The sequence below is a fragment of the Alexandromys fortis genome, unplaced genomic scaffold (assembly GCF_014885135.2).
Source record: "Alexandromys fortis isolate MF-2015 unplaced genomic scaffold, M_Fortis_MF-2015_v1.1 scaffold_5, whole genome shotgun sequence".
In the NCBI taxonomy this organism is placed as follows: Eukaryota; Metazoa; Chordata; class Mammalia; order Rodentia; family Cricetidae; genus Alexandromys; species Alexandromys fortis.
The window spans coordinates 26,291,695-26,310,537 of NW_026067924.1; the positions used below are offsets into that span (position 1 = coordinate 26,291,695).

At 38.0% G+C, this 18,843-nt stretch overlaps 1 protein-coding gene across 3 annotated transcripts in view; it reads right to left on the reverse strand.

Annotated features, from left to right (window-relative positions):
• The window catches only part of Dip2c (disco interacting protein 2 homolog C), a 353,635-nt gene that overhangs the window by 17,620 nt on the left and 317,172 nt on the right, over positions 1-18,843 (reverse strand). For all 3 annotated transcript variants that reach the window (XM_050142287.1, XM_050142289.1, XM_050142290.1), the window contains 3 exons: positions 17,317-17,485; positions 14,700-14,870; positions 4,675-4,736 (listed from right to left, as the gene is read on the reverse strand). In XM_050142287.1, coding sequence (XP_049998244.1) covers positions 4,675-4,736; positions 14,700-14,870; positions 17,317-17,485 — 402 coding nt within the window. The remainder of the gene's footprint in view (positions 1-4,674; positions 4,737-14,699; positions 14,871-17,316; positions 17,486-18,843) is intronic.

The following is an 18,843-nucleotide window of genomic DNA, read 5'->3' on the forward strand; positions in this document are numbered from 1 at the left end:
GGGAGGATGCAAAAATTTTTTTTTTTTTATACTCAAAAAAAAAAAAAAGAAAAAACCTAAAAAATAAAAACAAAAAAACAAAAAAAAAACCAAAAAAAAAACAAAAAACAAAAAAAAAAAAGAGAGGTAAGACACTTTGCTTTGTGGAAGGTCCAAAGCCCTCCTTCTAGCAAGGTATACATCCAAAGAGAATAGGATCCCAAAAAGCCAGTACATACAGCAGATGTCTGAGAAATATTTTTCTTTCCTAAAGATGGACCAATTCAAGTGCTTAAGAAAAGATCAAACTGAAAGAGATTGAATTATTATTCATTTTAAATAAATACACAGTAAATAATACCTTTAAAAATTAATAACTTTCAAATATCCCCTGAATATTTTCCCTTGTATATGTGGTAACTAAATTTATTCTGGAAACTGGAGGAATATGTATCTTCATTATGTGAGGCAGAAATGTTCTCCATGACAACCTGGCTCCAAATGCAGATTGCCAAATCCCTAACATTTGGGCTACAAGAATAAAATGTGTATAAACACAGAGACATAAAGCCAAGCTTAAACGGTTAATGACTCTATTTAATCACTTGTTTCCGTAGAACGGACCTACTGAGATCTTGATCTCAGTCTCTAAGCTAGCTTGCACCTACCGGTCTTCTCTACTTTCCCACAGTGCACAGCATACTGAAAAACTAAGCTTTCCCAGGCTAATTAAGTGATAATTGGGCAGGTGTCTTGACACTCCCAAGTGAATGTCCCATTAAATCAATAGGTAAAGTAATTAATCCTTTTGACAGATCCTCACCTAGCTGTAATGAGAAAACCACTAGCCTACTTTAATAGGAACACCAGAAGAATGAAAAAATAACATTTTTAACAGCTCTCTTATCTCACGGCCTTCCAGCTATTGGCATTGTGTTTTCTCTGAGGGTAGCATGGTTGGGTATTGTGCATGAAGACACTAGGCCTCTGTAGGGAAGATTTACTTTACTACTAGAATTTCTACCTTCTCTCTGCCCAAGGCTCCCAGCATGTCTCAACTTACTCTAAGAACATCAGAATTATTGTCTCCCCCCACAAACCCCAGCTATTACAGGTACCTGCAAAGACTCATTTTACTGTTCCCATCCTAAATACAGGGAAATTGAAAGCCTAGAGCTAATACCCTATCCCAGGGTCATAAATAAGGAGGAGATCTAGACTTGGGCTTGTCCAATCCCAGGGCCACTATATCACAGGTGATGCAATACAAAGTATATTTTACATATATTGATTAAGGTCAAAGGCAATGCTAAAGATGTAAAACCTGGGTGATTATTTCCTTCTTGGAAGAGGTGGCTTCAATGTAGAGGAGATTGTATTTTAGCTGAGAATGATGGATTCAGTTTCTCACAAGGTTACAAGAAAAATATCCCTGGGGGAAGCCATGGAGGAACCCCAAAAATGTAGATGAGGCTGTCAGTGTGTCTGGATGTCAGGAAGGTGGACCTTCACTGACAGGTGAATGAAAGATGAAGATGATACTGAGATTTTATGTAGTAGGTCAAGGAAAAAGGCCCTAGGCAGATGGTCTCAAGTGGACAAAGCAGGTACATGGTAAATGTCTATCTATTGAAAAATACAGTGGAGGATGGATCTGAGGAGATAACTCATTTAATAAACCCAAGTCTTATCCCCAGAACAAATATTAAGAACTGGTCATGATAATAAGCAATTATAATACTCCCAACACTGCAAGGTGGAGGCAGAAGTATCCCTGGAACTTATTGTCCAGCCAGTAGAGCAAATGTGGTAAGTTCAGGGAGTGATATTGTAGCCAAAAACCAACCAACCAACCAACCAACCAACCAACCAACCAACCAACCAACCAAAGAAACAAAGGTGAATATAACCTGAATAATGGCATCCCAAGCTGTTCTCTGGCCTTCCACGTGTGTATTCACATAAGAGTTCTCATTTGCACGAGTACATACACAAACATGTACATGTACATAGACATGCACACATACCCACAGTAGAAATATAAGGAAAGTGAGTTGCAGAGTCATGGAGGTATCTCAGTCTCAGGATGTGGAGAAGAGTTGTCAGCATAGAACAAGAGAAGCAGGTACATCTAACAGAAAAAGTAGACTGAAAAGGCCTGAGGCAGACCTGAATGAAGGTAGAAGGGTAAGATCTCAGGAGATACTCTGGGGGCTGAGGAATAATCCTCAAATTTTCTCTGATAGAGAAGAGAACTAAGCAGGTTATTTCAGGGAAACTGCACTGTATCATACCCAAGCTCTTAGAAGGTCCTTAAGTACAGTCCACCATGCTGATATGAGGTCTGGGGACTGCCCAGACACAGCCCCTTAGTCTAAGGTATTCCATGTAGGAGGAGCTGTGGTCCAGCAGTCCATCAAGAGCAACATCATTCCTGATCATCACAAATGATGACATTATATAGTGAGTTTAATGATGCATAGCCCTTGAGCAATTTCCAGTACACAACTCACTATCATGTCTGCTTCTAATTATTTTAATATGAGCAAAGCATCCTAGGCAGGAAAGAGTACTGACTTGAAATTAGGACAAGTGTCACTCATAAGGTCTTAGTCAAGATTACAGAATTAGTTGATGACAAAGGGCTCATCTTTGACACAGTCCTCCTGCTCTTTCCAGGACAGTGCTGATCTGATACTGAACATAGATTACTTCATCAATATATACCATGCAGACCACCATTTCATAGCACTTTCTTTATACCTTGCCCTTCTCAGTAAGGAAATTTATCATAAGAAAACAAATGATGGGTTAAAAAGATAGATAAATATAATAGATAAAAATTAATAGATAAAGACAGTTCTTGAGACATTCTGTCTTTTGCCAAAAGAAAACTTCAAAATCCAAACTTGAGGATTTCTCTGATTGCTAAAGTACTCATAACACAAGAGGACATCCAACCATTCTGCACTGAGAAGTCTGTTCTTGTATTTGAGGAACCAGGCCAAAGGCAGAACTGCTAAAGGGTCATTAGCACAGGCACTCATTGAGCAAGCTGTACAAACAAGACATTGTCCAAGTAAGGTTTATAGTTAAATGGATTTGTTTTCAGATGCAAAGGCATCACTTGGAGTCCTTCATGCCTCTGACCCTGGAACGAGTTATTCAATTGTCCCAATGCTGGTTCTGAGTTTTTAAACGCTCTGGATTGAACTCTGACCATCCAGAACCTGATTCAGTGAAGGACAGTGCTGAGGGGAAAATCATTTTCATTGGTCCCTAGCCATTATGTAAGGGGCTTTAATAACAACGCCTCTAATTATCTGTGATTTTTGAGAGTCTCCCAGAGGACTATAAAGGCAGGCAGGCCATCAACAAGAGTGTTATTGGTTTCTGTTTGGTGTTGCTAATACTTCAGCACTTGTTCTAGGTACTGCAGGATGTGGACAGTGTCCCTGACTCTATCACCTATATAACAGCATATCACTTTTAATGGCAAATTGCACCAAGCAAAAATGGTTTCAGATATGGTCTAATATTAGCTAAGGATGCATACAGCCTTGTGGAAATAGGAGTGGTGACTACCCTGGTCTCCGAAGTGTTGCACTTTTTTTTACCTGATCACCAAATTTGGACCTCTTCTCAGTTTGCAGAGATACTGATTCCTGTTCCTGAAGAGTTTCAACTACTTACTCTGTCAGGCAGGGGTACATGCTGCTTTCCAGCTCTACCCCCCATCCACACAACCATTTTTGGTCTTTCCCCCCATATATTATAGTGTTGATAGATGAATGAACTTCTAGAAAACACAGGGTAAACAACACACCTAGTATACAGTAACACATTCATGTAAAACCTAACAACCGCCAGGTGGTGGTGACATGCCTTTGATCCTTCAGAAGGCAGAAGCAGGTGGATCTCTGTGAGTTCGAAGCCAGCCTGGTCTACAAGAGCTAGTTACAAGACAGGCTCCAAAGCTACAGAGAAACCCTGTCTCTGGGATTGGGAGGAACCTAACCACCTATGACATCAATCTATGTTTATGTCTGCACACCACAACAATACTGGGGCATTTCTACCGCCACCAAGCAGAACACCAGTCATTTCAACGGCGAAGCACTGATGTAAAATAAAAAGATTTTTTTTTCTTCTCTCTTGGCCATCTCAATAGGATCTTCTAGTTGAGGCAGGGATTCCTTCAAAAGATTAAATTTTGTGCGATCCCTACCCTCTCTTCCTGAGATATACCTTACACAAAAACCACAAATGACACACACCAATAGCCCCACTTTAAAATCTTGTTCAGCACTTTGTCAGAAAAAGTAGGTTCACTTCTATTTTTTTCATAGAAACACCTACATATGGCACAAGAGTGCATACACATATCCCCCAAACACATTCTCATGTAAAAATGCTGACATATATTGATATGTAAAATGGAACCTGATTGAGATGGCCATGACTTCCAAATAGAAAGGTATGTCAGACACTACTAGTCATACCATTGGTCTTGTAAACCAAGTTTTTAATCTGTAAAGTTTGAGCCAACGTGCTCTGTCATACACTTTATTCATATAATGATATGTTGAACAAATAAACATGAATTCTTTCACTTTTTTTTAACTTGGACACACATGTACTAGGTCACTAAAAAGGGAGGAAGGGAGAAATGGAGAAAGAGGAGAGAACTCATACCTGTCATGTCTCAGGGCTCTCATGTCAACATAGACAGTGGTAGGGTCAGGTCCTGATGTCCCCTATAAACAACAACAGGGTATGGTTAACCTGTCTGCAGGGAAAGAAGATATGTCTATACATCCTACTAACTGGTGAAATATCTGGTTTGATCATCTAAATTCCCAAAGGAACATTTTAGGATCACACTGGCCCTTCAAAAAGCTTGACCCTATTTATGCATATATAGTAAGAAAAGGGGGGGGTACTTGTTTTACTAGAAAATGTTTGGCTGCAGAAGTGGTTTGTCAGAGATATGAAGTGTCTTGCTAAGAATTTTTCACAATATGCATTCAGAAAGGCTATTTTTAGACCTTCAGATACTGAAGCAGAAGCGTGACAGGAGTTGACAGATTGAGGAGGAAGATACAAGAGATAATTATTTTGTTCCTTTTAGCCCTGCTTGTGCCTCCAGTCTCAGAAGGCTATTTTTGTCTGTGACATAAGTCAGGGAGGTTCTATGTTTCCCAAAGTCAGCTGAGCAGTAAGTACTCTGAGCTGTCTTCATTTAACATAGCAGTCCAAAAATCTCATCTTGGCATCACAAATATCTTCTAAAAATATATGGGACTGACTTCTGACCAATGGCCTCTGCTCACTATTATTACTGAAATGACATACTATTTTACATTTAGTGTTAAAGCAATGCAATACCGAGGTTGAAAAAAACTATGGTAAATACTAGAGATTTGTGAAAGGGGTGGGAGAAGTTAAGCCCTTCAGAATTTACATAAATTGTACTATATTTCTTTAAGAAAGAATCTCAGTTTTGCACCACAAGTATGTTTAAATGTAAGAATGAATGACAGCTTTGCTGGCATGATGGTGCATGCCTTTCATCCCAGTGCTCAGGAAGCAGGGGCAGAAGCAGGTAGGTATTTTTTTAAGTTCCAGGCAAACTAGAGTTACATAGTAAAACCCTACCTAAGACAAAACAAATCATTACTTTTTTGTTCTAATACTCTGTGATAGTAGTCAGTGGATTCCCACCACTGAGAGCAGGAGAAAACAAAACACATGCAAGTAAGACTTGTATGCTTATAGTGATAGTGTCCTACAAACAATATTCTTTCTACCTTGTAATTATTCAATGGATCTGTGTTATAGAGGAGCAGGTAGTGAGACACTGTCCAACGTAGTGAACAATGTGAGACTCAAAACCATAGGTGGTCAATTAAAAACAAGCAAGGCATAAAACAAGTCCTGAAAAGTGGACAATGGTGGGAAATGGAAGTAGATCGAATCTACCCTAGGTGGTGCCTCTGCCACAGACCTGTAGAGCACCTGTCCATTTCTGCATTGCACTTCCAGCATGTTCCAATGTTGGAGGCTAGAAACGCAGGAGGTAAGGAAATGGGTATGAACTGGTGTGATGAACAAAAAAGTCCCCTACCTGCTCGGCCTGTGTCCACAGCCGGTGGGGCTACAAGCAGCAGGAGGGTGGGGACAAGAAAAAAGGAAAAGACAACAGGCCAATAGACACAAAACACAAAGGACACACATAGGAGAGACACACACAAAAGAACACAACAATTTAGAATGGGATGAAGAAAAGGGAGGGATGGGGTAGGGAAAGAGAATGCAGAAAGCAAGGAACAAAGTAATAACAAGGTCAAAACAATGTCAAATATGGAAACCATTAAAATTAACCATACTATACTGTTAAAGGTGGGAAAAACTGAAAAGATGTCAACATATCCACAGAGCACAAAAGAGAAGTAGAGGACAGATCATGGCATGTTAATTGTGGCAGTATCTTTATCAGAAAAGTAGATAGCATGTCTCAACAGTGACTTTATGGTGCTTTGAGTTTCCTCTTTCCTATGGCACTTGCAAGCATATATCTTAATGGTTCACCTCGAAGTATATATTTCATTAGTTTAATCTACTGACTTCATTGAAACATTTTTTTAAAAGATGTATTCTATTTTAAATTATGTGTGTGCATGTGTCTGCGCCTGTGAACGTAGACACTAGTGGAGGACACAGGTTCTGAGAACCAAACTTAGGTCTTCGTCAAGAGCAGTAAGTGCTCTTAATCTCTGAGCCACCTTTTCAGCTCCTTAAATAATTTTCTCATTATGACAGTGAAGATAAGTCTTTACATTTACAACTACGGTACCCCATCCTATTCATAAGATTAGTAAAAGAAAAGCATCAGAGGTACATTTGAAGTATGAAGCTATCAAGTACCAGGCTCTTACACTGTATATTTGTTCCTTTCTCTTTAGACACGGAGTTTGACATCAGCCTGGGCTACATGAGACCCTGCCTCAAAACAAAAACAAAAACAAATTTTAAAAAAGTTAAATTTTTAGGGAGAGTGGAGGTGGGACAGTTTGGGCAAAAGACAGTGAAAATCTAGCTAATTCACTGTACTGTCATCTGCCAGGCTGTGCCATTAGTTGTCAAACTGGTAAGTGGAGATTCACAGGGACCAGTCAAAGACCATCTTGCTTGGTTTTGAAATGTTTTACTGGAACATGGCTCATTTATTTATACACTATCTGTTTTTGCTTTGAGATGAGTCTTCTGAAAAGACCATATCAACACCAGACCTAACTTCCTCACTCTGAGCCTGTAGGAAAACGTGACCAGTGAAAGCTTCCTTTTCAAGGGCTGGTAAGCAACATGGAATCGCTCAGGCTAGAGAATGGTGCAGCTTTGCTGTTCTCACTGATCTTAAATGACAAGCTTGGGTCCTGGATTCTTGGTTCAAAGCATAGTCTGAAACCCAGGAATTTTTCTTGACTGTAACAAAAAACAAATCAAGTGATGGAGGATCCAGGTTCTGTAATCTCAGATCAGAGACTTAATTACCAAGGACAACATACAGCAGAAGACGGCAAGAAAGTTGTAGCTGACAGTGACTAACTCCCTAGAGCACACAAAAATTTCTGACAACACTTTATTTTTAACTTCTCTCATCTAAGAACATGGCAGAGGAAAACAAGTGGCTTCAAAGTTCAAATTAAACTCTTATTATATCTATTTGTTTTATGCTGAGTGAGTTATGCTGCCCTTTGAGCATTTCATTTTGTTCTCTTTAATGATCAATGACTCTTATTTCTATCATTGTGATGACTGTATTTCTCCTTCTCTGTGGGAGTTTCAAGTTTCAAGTTTTAAGGTTGACTAGAACTATTACATTGATTTAATTACACACAGTTATTTATAGACAAGCTTTCCTCTGAGACAAATAACTCATCTTATCCTATGTAATAAAAAGCCAGCATTCATATTTAAGTTTCTTTTATTTTTGCCCCATAATGAGAAAACAACTGAGGTCTTCGTAGGGAGATGGAAGGCATTATTTTCCTTTCTCTTCCTTTAATGAAAAGAGAATGCTAATTTTTATGTTACATAGCTAATGCAGAGAGTTTCTCTGCTTTAAATAGCAGTCAATGCTATGGAAAATTGTTCCCAGCATAGGTTAATAAACAATGACACTGTTTAATGGTCCTATAGCAACTGATGTTAAGTTGGGAATAGTGGCCCACACCTTTAATCCTAGTACCCAGAGGCCAGTTTGGTCTACATAGAGAGTTCAGGGAAAACCAGGGCTACATACTAAAACCCTGTCTCGAAAGAAAGAAAGAAAGAAAGAAAGAAAGAAAGAAAGAAAGAAAGAAAGAAAGAAAGAAAGAAAGAAAGAAAGAGAAAGGAGAGAAAGGAAGGGAGGGAGGGAGAGAAATTGATGCTAAAGCTAATTAAAAACTAAAGAGATAGTTTTTTTTTACAGTATATTCATCGTAAACTCAATAAATCAAAATTAAACCATTTTTATAGCTCAAGATTCTAAGAAATACCATTCATAAAAATTATGAATGACTCATTTTTATAGATTTCTTTGTTTTTATTCCATAGCTCTGCTAGTTAGCAAAGTCTACTTAACCTCTCTAGCTTTTTTTTAACCTCTCTAGCTTTTCTCTCATCATAAAAACCAATAATTAAACTTTATCTATCATGAATATGGGAGGATTTAACTAGAAGCTGTCCTAATAAAAAGGTCCAAAGTGTTAATAACACTCCCCATTTTGTCTGTCTGTCTGTCTGTCTGTCTGCATGTTCTTACCGAGCAAAGCCTAAATGGCCATTTTCACTTGTGAGAACCATACACTTGATGAGGAATCACACTACAAGTGAATTTTGGAGAAATTCAGAAGTGCTATGTTTTTTAGATGGGACACTAAGCTGTGGTCAAGCAAGTATTCATTTAGCTGATGCAATGTAATTCCTGCTCAGAAATGACAGCATCAGTGTATATGAGAGTGTGTTGAATCCTAAAGAAGGTCATTAGTGAAGCTGTTCCCCAGCACAACTGCTTACAGAAGACATGACAGAAAGTGTGGAGAATAAAAGGAAGAGGAATGAAGGCCCTTGAACCTATGGAGTCTGAAAGGTTTCAGAAGGAACCAGGAAGGGGACATAGCCTCTGCTATGCAGATGGTGAACAGCCAGTTTTAGGCAAAAACATTGCAGATAAAAGTGTGAGCAAGAAAAGGCATGGATGAACTTCACAGAAGAGAAGGTTGTTCAACATAGGACTGACCACGGGTAGAGATATGTGAGGCTGGGTACTGAAAATAGCTGGGTGAAGAAGATGCTTGTAAAATAAAGAGACCCATAATTTATTCCTTCTAAAGTTTAATTTTTAAAATTGCATTCATTTATTGTGTACAGTGTGGGAGAATGCTGAAAACATGTACCATGGTGCATGGGTAAAGATCAGAGGACAACCTGTGAGAGTTCTCTCCTTCCACCATATGGTTCCTAGAGATTAAACTCAGTCCATCAGTCTTGACAGTAAGAAAGCATCTTTATCCACCTAGTCATTTCTCTGGCTCCCTTTTAAATTTTAAAATGGCATGCTATCTGATATATTTGCATATATGTGTATACAATTAGAGATAGGCTTGTTGAAGCCACAGGACAACCTCAAGTATTCTTTCTCAGATACTGTCCACTTTTCTTACAAACAGGGTCTTTCACTGGCTTGGAATTTGCCAACTAGACTAGGCTGGCTGGCCAGCAAGGCCCTAAGATTCTCTGGGGTTTTACTTCTTTGGTGTTGGGATTACAAGTATGTATTACCTAGCCTAGATTCCTTTTTAATGTGGGTTCTGGATTTGAACTCAGATCCTTGCAAGGCAAGCATTTTAAAACTGAGTCATCTCTCCAGCCCCTTCAGATACATTTTAAATGGCATTTATCAGTGTCTGTTCAGCACTAGAGGGGGGGGAAAAAAGCATGATTTCATCTTTGAGTATTCAAGTCACTATTCAGGCCTTTTAGTTCTGTATTTTTTAAAAAAATCCAAATCTATAAAGCACATAAAAGCCTAAAAGGCTAGGAAATCGCCTAAAAATGACAGCATTAATTTTACAAAGCATTTCCCAAGGAGCAGACTTTTTTTTTTTAAGTGAAATTTAAATGTACTTTATTTTTAGACAACCTACATGACATATTTTTTCTTTAAAGAAAAAAAAGAAAAGGAAAAAAAAAAAACCAACAATGTCTCCACTCCAGATAAATCATGGTCAAAATAAGAGCTCAAGGTGAAATCAGTCCCATTTGAAGGAGCAGACTTTTTATAAGCCCAAATTCACATGGTTGAGGCTCCCTTTCAAGCCTGCTTAACTACTGTATTAGAGATATCAAATCTCGTCATTGTACTAGCTGATTATCCACTGAGGGGTTGGAAGTATGGTGATCAGAAACAACCATCGATGGACAGCACATGTTCCCACTGATGTGCTAATATTATGTGCGCTGGTGATTTTGGTCTTCCAAAGAGAAGCCTTAGTTTTCTCACCATCTTTAACATTTAGGAAGAAAGTGGGAAAACCTCCAGAATATCTTAGCTTTTTATGCTTCATTTTGCACATTGATCTTCCTCACACCTTATTTCACACTGTGTCTTGTTCTAGAGAAAATACTATGGGGATGAACATAAAGGTTTCTGCCTTCCAAACTATATGCTTCATGGGCTTTCTTTGTTCAGTAGCCTCATCAGATAATTTTTAATTTTATAAAATAACAGAACATGAATATCCAGTGAACAAGCCTTCCCCAGAGCTTCTGCACCACCCCTTACTCCTTTACTATCACCTAGATTTTTTTACAGCTCCATCGTTTTTGTGAATATGATGTATGTTGCAAACTGACATCTGTCCAAAAACTTCTGTGATCACCCACCCTAAAGTACCTGCCTTTGACCAAGTCACTCTTTATTCTTTCATCCTCCTCAATAACAAAAGATATCACACTTTCTGGAAAGAAAAAAAAAAGATCTATGTGTCGACTGTTCATCTCACTGACAGTAAGAAATATACCCCAAGGGAAAGAACTTCATCACTGATTAGTTTCTGGTAAATTTTACCTTGAGTGGCAGAAACCAAGAGCATAGATGGACCACCTTTTCTGAGGTATAGAGGCTTAACTGTATGAGAACTTATGAGTCGCTGCCCCGCGCCACAGCCTTCTGGGAAGTACCAGAATGGTACATCTCTTGTTACTTTTCAAAAAACACAATAACATTTTTTTTAAAATAAAAAATGCTTTTAAATTATAAATACATCCTAAACTGGTCGCAGCACACTAGTGTCCAGTGACGATCTTGAGTGTCTCATCTTCGGTCCACTTTACTCAAGAGCTAGGATTACAGGTGTGCACCACCATGCTCGCTTACATGCAGTGTACAAAGCCCAAGAATTTGTACAAACTATATATGCCACACTACCTAGGAGCTAGCTGCTCAGCCCTACAAAAGTTAATTCTGTAGCAAAATGTGGTCCCAATGGACCTTGACAAGAGACTGCAGGGCTGTTTTCCTTTGTATATCATTTACTTTAATTTCTACTATCAGACATTTTGATATTTCTAACTTAATAGTAAATTACATTTGTAAGAGGAAAACCTAGCTAAAAATTAAATGAAGACATGGAAAAAATGAAAAAGTACAAAAATGCTTGAAAATTTTTCCAAGACCCACAAACAAGGCCTATTGGTGATGACACAGTTCAAGTTAGTTAGCCATACTTATGAGGGTTTTTTTTTTTTAAAGAAAGTAAAAATACATTACTATCTCCCATTATAAAATTAATACTTCACTTGCTCAACATTTTATCTACATATTTATCAAATAACCATTAGGTGCCAGGTGCATAGGAAGCAAGGATGCCTCCCGTTGCCTGGATCTTACACAATGTTTCATTTCAAGTAATTAACCTATTTAAGGGAAAACTATAACTCTGTGTGTACACATGTATATACACATTTAAGTTTTGGAATTAATATGTTAACTCTATGTCCTACAACTTCTCCTGGGAAGACATGAACAAATGTCTATTTACACCAAAAAGGACACAAATGGCCAATGAAATGATTCAAAGTTTAGCTTACTGAATCAATGAGTTTATTGGGTTTACTTAAAGGAACTCAGGTGAGGAGTCACTTACAAGAGAATGGATGGCTTAGGCAACTGCGTCACCAGAAAGTCCACCTCATCATGGGCAATGACTTTCGAATGTAACATTCCCAAAACTGCCTACAGAATTTGCAGGCAGCTCCGCTGAAGACTTTTCTCTCTTCAGCAATTATTTATCACTTATGGAAGAAGTCACGTAGTGGCTCATAAGCCAGACACTTCAGGGCAAAGATATACACACTACCTTCATTCTCTGTAAGACATCTTAAAACACTGTACATCTAGGTGGACAGATAAAAATGAAAGACTGGGGAATTAATAAGTATGTTCACTGCATGCTTTTATCTGAAAATTTTCAGTTTTAGAAAGTAAAGAGCCACAGAGCTTTCCCTTCTGTTGCAGTAATTAATGCTAATGGGGAATCCCTTTACAGCTTCCCCTCCCCTCATTTGTGAGCATTACTGTGGTCAAGATCCTGCTCCCACCAATGCCCTCTGTCATGGCTGTTCTGCTCAATAATGTGCCATCACACACAGGAGGTAGAGGTGTCCCATTGTGCTACTGCTGCACATCCCTGTAATAGGTAGATTTTTGTGCCTTTCTCTTCTAGTACAAAGCATAGTTAATCATGTATGATAACCAATAAATGATATTAGGAAAATAATTGATTTTGTTTCTAGATAAAATTGGATTTTATTCTTTCCTTGGAGAACATCAGCAAACTGGTCAAATAATATGACCTAAGTACTCTTTCTTGAGATGAAGTTCCTTTCCTTATACCCAATAGCTGTACGTTTTTGTTACTAGCTATCTAGACAGAATAATATTGACCTTTTCATACATATAAACAATATACTTTATCACATTCACCCCTTTCACTCCTTCTTGATCCCCTCATGCTATCTCTTCCCTCCAAAAATGACTCCATTCTATTTTTATGCCCATTTTTGTAGGAAAAAAAATCAAAGTTAGATTCTACATATGAGAGGAAATACTTAATATTTGTTTTTGTAAAACTGGTTAGTTTAATTTTAATATAATGATCTCCAATTTTATGCATGTCTTGAAAATGAAGTAATTTCATTAGTCTTTATGGCTAAAGCATACTCCATTGTACACACACACACACACACCACCACCACCCTTCCCATTTATCACATTTTGCATTTTGATATAGGAGAAAATATAAAAACTTGAACAGTAAAAAAAACACAAGATAAATTCATATAAGAAAAAAGACTTTCCAATAATAGGAGAAGATTGAATTTGGATTTTGAGTGGAATTTACTTACTTAGTATTTCCATTTTTTAAAAAAAAGTATACAACCAATTTGAAGGGAAGAAAGAAGGCAACAGGGAATACTTACAAAGTAATTTTTCACAAGCTGTTTGTAGCTACTTTCTGCTCTGATCTCCTCAGAGGTGCCAGTGTGTATTTGTTTGCCCCTTTGCATAATGGCTAAACACAAGCATCTAACATAGACAAGAAAGTTCTGAGATTCACCCAGAAGCAGACCGCAGCAGCCCTCTTTGGGAGTATCAATGGCAGGGACAGTGAGGACAAAGGAAAAGAGGTATAGCTAGGGACTGATAGTCACTTGCTCTCCTGCAACTGCTGAGTCCATCTTTTGCTGTGTGCTCAGGGCACACCTTGCACTCCATTGAGGACTGCTAAGCACAGACAGGGAGCACTCAAAGAGGGTGCTCATTTACTCTTTTCTGGCAATCTTAATCTTGCATCTCCAAGCCTTCACAGGTGAGTGTATAAAAAAGAGGAAAGGAATAGTGAAGGAAACCAAGAAGTGGACTAGTGAAGAAAAGGAAAACCACCACCATTTCCTTTGCCATGGTCAGTGCCAGGCTTCTTTTGGAGAGCTGCCTCCCTCCCAGCTATTTCACAGAAATGTAGTCTTTTTGTTTCTGTGTTGCTATGGCAGCAGCAACTTCCCAGACCTGCTCAACATAATGAAAATTTCCCTCCAGAAATTACTGCCTACATATGATTCCACATAGATCAGTGATTCTCAACCTGTGGGTCCTGACCCCTTTGGGTGACAGATGACCCTTTCATAAGGGTTGCATATCAGATATTCTGTATATCAGATATTTATATTATGATTCATAACAGTAGCAAGATTACAGTTATAAAGAAGCAATGAAGTAATTTTTTTTGGTTGGAGAACCCCATAGCATGAGGAACTGTATTAAAGGGTCATAGCATAAGCAAGGTTGAAAACCACAGACAGATGATTTTCTTGTATGTAATTTTTGAAATAAAAGTCTAACAGCCCAATTTTGGCCAAGAGCTACTGTTGTGTCAAAGTTAAAGCATGACAGGGCAGAGTAAGTGCTGTGAATAATGGCTATACATGCAGTCTTCAGTTAAAAACAGAAAAAGAAACAAGTGTGTAACAATCACATCTATGTGATGAAAAGAAATGCATCTAATGCAGATAAGCACCTGCCAAAGGAAAATTCACTCAACAGGTTTGCACTGTGCACCTGTCATTGGGGCTCACTCTTCTGACACAGCACTTACTGGTTTCAATAAACTTACCTGTAAGCAAATTGCCAGGTTCACTCTACAGCCAAAGGAAGTGCTAACAGCCCGTGGGTGGAGTCCCAAGTCCTTAAAGAGCTTTGAGAAAGACTGTGTAAGGGCAATTCGGGGACGTTCTTCTGCCACAACCACACAGGTTCTTACTCGGGACAAGTCCAGTCCTCGTGCCTGGAAATAAGGGCAGGGACACTAAGAAAGTGTTCAACATGTGTAACCTAGACACCCTTTTACTCAGAATCGCACAGGAATGATGAGATTCCAACATTGTTCTTCAATCTAATACCATCGAATCTAAATGTTCTATAAACCACTCTAGGTTAGTGCAATAAAACTAAACCAACCAACCAGCTGAACAAACAAACAAACAACAGAAGCACAGGACAAAACCATACTGGTATTCAAAATGTCAAGATGTCACTGAAAACATGTTTGAAGCAACAACAAGAATTGTAAAGAAATGGGTGAGACAAGCACTCTCTTTTGGGAAGAGCAAGCATTACTGTGCATTCTTCTGGGAATGACCTAACAAGAATTTACATACAGTGAGGCTAGAAAGATGGCTCAGTGGTTATAGTGCTTGGAGGTCTTCTAAAGGACCCCAGTTCAGTTCCATTACCCACATCTTACAGTTCACAGCTGTCAGTAACTCCAGCTCCAAGGGACTAACACTCTTTTATGGCCTCCACAGGTACCAGGAAACATGTAGCATGTTCAAGCAAGTGCACATGCATGTACACACACACGCATTTTTTATAAAATAACTCATATGGGAATGAAAAAATGTTTAAACATATTTTAAAATGTTTATACTTATTTAAAATATATACATATTAAAATATGTTTAAGCAGAAAGACAAAACTAAAGTGCTTAGACAATTTCCTAATGACAGTTCTCCATTTACATCTTTTTAGAAAATATTTACTTATTTATTTATTGTTTTTTTGAGATAGGTTTCACTTTGTAGTCTTTGTTGTCCTGGAACTCATTATGTAGACCAGACTGGCCTCAAACTCACAGAGATCCGCCTGCCTCTCTGCCCCAAGTACTGGGATTAAAGGTGTGCACCATGACCGCCCAGCCTCCATTTACATCTTATGAGACTTGAAAAGTTGAGACCAACTTTCATTATCAGGTGCATTTCCATTTCTACAGTAAACACCCCATTAATTATTTCTCAGGTTCTGCAACAAATATAGAAAGCTGGACTATACAATGAAAAGCACAGGAGTAGAAATTCAATGAACTGAACACAACACTGGTTGGTTAAAGCCGCGTGCCTCAGGGAGATGAGATCAGTCACAAAAGGGCCTCTACTGAAGGTGGTAGTGCACGATGAGTAATGCTGGCCCGTGTGAAAGCAGAGCTGCTGACACAGGAATTACCCAAACTAGTCCCTCTTATGTGCGTCACCTCTGGAACACACGTCCAGATTTCAGGATAATTTTGACATTAAGACCTGCTGTATAACCATAACTGCATGCATAAAGTTGTATAAGAACAATTAAACTATGAATACTACTAATAATTTTGTGAAGGTTCAAGAGGCTTTGCCACAACAGCAACTCCAACTAGCAATTCAAAATTTATCTCTATAATTCTTTAAGTGTACGAATGTGGGTAGAAAGGTTGCTTAATTCCTCTGAATTTAAGCTTCTCATCTTTAAAAGGAAGATAGTAACATATCCTGCTTCCCAGAGCTGTAGCAAGTATGAACTGAAATGTAAAGCGCTTGGTTACCACTCAATTGTAATAGTTATTATTATGTAATGTCAACAAAAAAGCTAATGAAAATGCACCAGGCCACGATGTAATGCAACACAGATGGATCTAAGAGATAATTGTGCTCTGTAATTCTTCCTTATGTAAATAAGTAATTTTTGAAAATTGTATTTATTTACATAGTTTAACATTTTAGTTTCATATTTTGTTTTATTGCACTGGGCTGAATAGGAAAAAATCAGAGGAGATAGATGTACTGTGTTCTGCTTCACTATATGTATACACACAAACATAAATAACCTACATAATTGCAGACACAGACACACTGCACAGACAGAGAATAGCAGGTTGGAATACTATCAAGACAGATCTCAGCATTATTTTTTCCCTTTTAAAAATGATTATTCAACTTACCATGAAAACATGTCTATCAAATGCCCTCAGTTTAAATGGAGGGAAATACTGCTCTCAGTGCAAATCAAAAAGAAAAAGAAAAGTGAAAACCAAAACACTGTTCACTTAGCTGCAAAATTAGTTGTTGTTACAGCACAGACCTTCAAATAAATGCCTTACAACAAACTAAAGATGAATGCATAAATTTAAAACTTTCTACTTGAATATTAATATCAGATAGGAACAGAGAAAAATTTAGCATGTCTTGACACTGATGGAGGAATTTAGGACAAACTACAGTCCTGCTTAGTAGTATCTGTGGCAGTGGTAAGTTATTCAAGGGGAAAACCTAAAACTTCATTTCCCTCCAAATCAATTTGCAAGCAGATCACACTTCAGCCCTTTGTGCTGGCTTCACCCAGTGCATGAGTGTCTTTTCTCAAGACCAGAGAGTGGCCTGAGGGCTGGTGAACATTGAAGCCCTAAAGGGGGGCTGCTTACCTTGAGGGACTCAGTTTGTGAGCCAAGCCCCTTGGTACAAAGCTCCATCACCGAATAAGAACAGAAGGTATCCCGGACTTTGTACTGACTCACAGCAAGAAGCCACAAGGCAGGGTTGGTCTCCAGCTCAGAGGGTGGAATCAAAATGGACTGATGCCCCGAGTATACACTGCAGAGACAAAATAGGCCATCAGGGCTAGGACCCAGGGCAGATGGGAGAGAGAGAGTAACATTCACCCTGAGAAACAGGACCACTTCAAGCAATGTAATCATATGCAAGATAAATGTAATAGAAAAGCCAGATGTAAAAAGATTTTAAAAAACACACAGGAAGCAAATTAGGACTGTCAAATGAAGTCAAACACATGGTCTTCTGAGTTTCAATCTATACTCTAATATGTCCAACACACCAACCAGAAGGACAAGGACAGTCATTCTTATTTTTTTATGTTTATACTTGAGAATATATCTAGGAAAATGACAGATTATATATCTCAATTCACAATCAATTGATTTGGTAATTGGTGTGTATTAAAAATATTTGTTTATATTTCCATTTTAAATGTTTGCTTATCACTTGAATTAACTTGAACTGTTAATAATATTGATTATAATAAAAGATTCAAAATAAATATTCTGAGATTTATAGAGATATTTTAGCTATATAAAAATTCACAGATGAAACTCACATCTGTGTGTGTGTGTATGTGTGTGTGTGTATGCATGCGTGTGTTAATCTTCCTAGCACAAGCTATTTCTTTAAGTGGCCAGTCTCATTTTAAAATTTCAAGACCTTAAGCAGAGGGTCCAGCGGGCTCAAGAAATATAAGGAAACTCAGTGAGCTCACAAACTTACTTTGAACAGGATCCTTCACATAGAGAGGCATTGCAGAAGCATAACAAAAGGGCATTGGTGGCAAATTTTCATTTCTCTCTTTATTTCTCCATTTCAAAATTTTACTTATTTTTGTAAAACAGAAATATAGCAAACACCGATCTTTCCTATGACCTTTTCAATGCAGTTCCTAATTTGAGAATGAAGAGATCAGGTGCATACAAAGTAGGAAAATCAGACTTTAAATTATTATTATGTTTTCATTTAAACTGGCTATTTCTTTTTCTCTTTTTAAAAATTCTTATCGTGGGGCTGGAGAAGTGGCTCAGCATTTAGAAGCAATAGTTGTTCTTCCAAAGGACCATGTGGCAGTTCACAACTGTTGTCTGTAATTTTAGTTCTAGGGGGTCTTCATGCCTTCATGGGTACCAAGCATAAATGTCATGCAGAGGCATGTATAGAGGCAAATACCCATAAACACAAAATAAAGAAAAACTTAAAAATTAAAATTCTTAGTATACTGGGTTCCATAAGACCATTTCCACATGAGTGTATAATGAATGTACTTTGAGCATATTCTACCCCATCATGCCCTGCCACCCTTAAGTATATTATTTTTTTGCCTTGACTTTTAAAATGTTGTCAAGGCAAAAAATACATATGACATTAACTTTATCATTCTTAAAACTCAT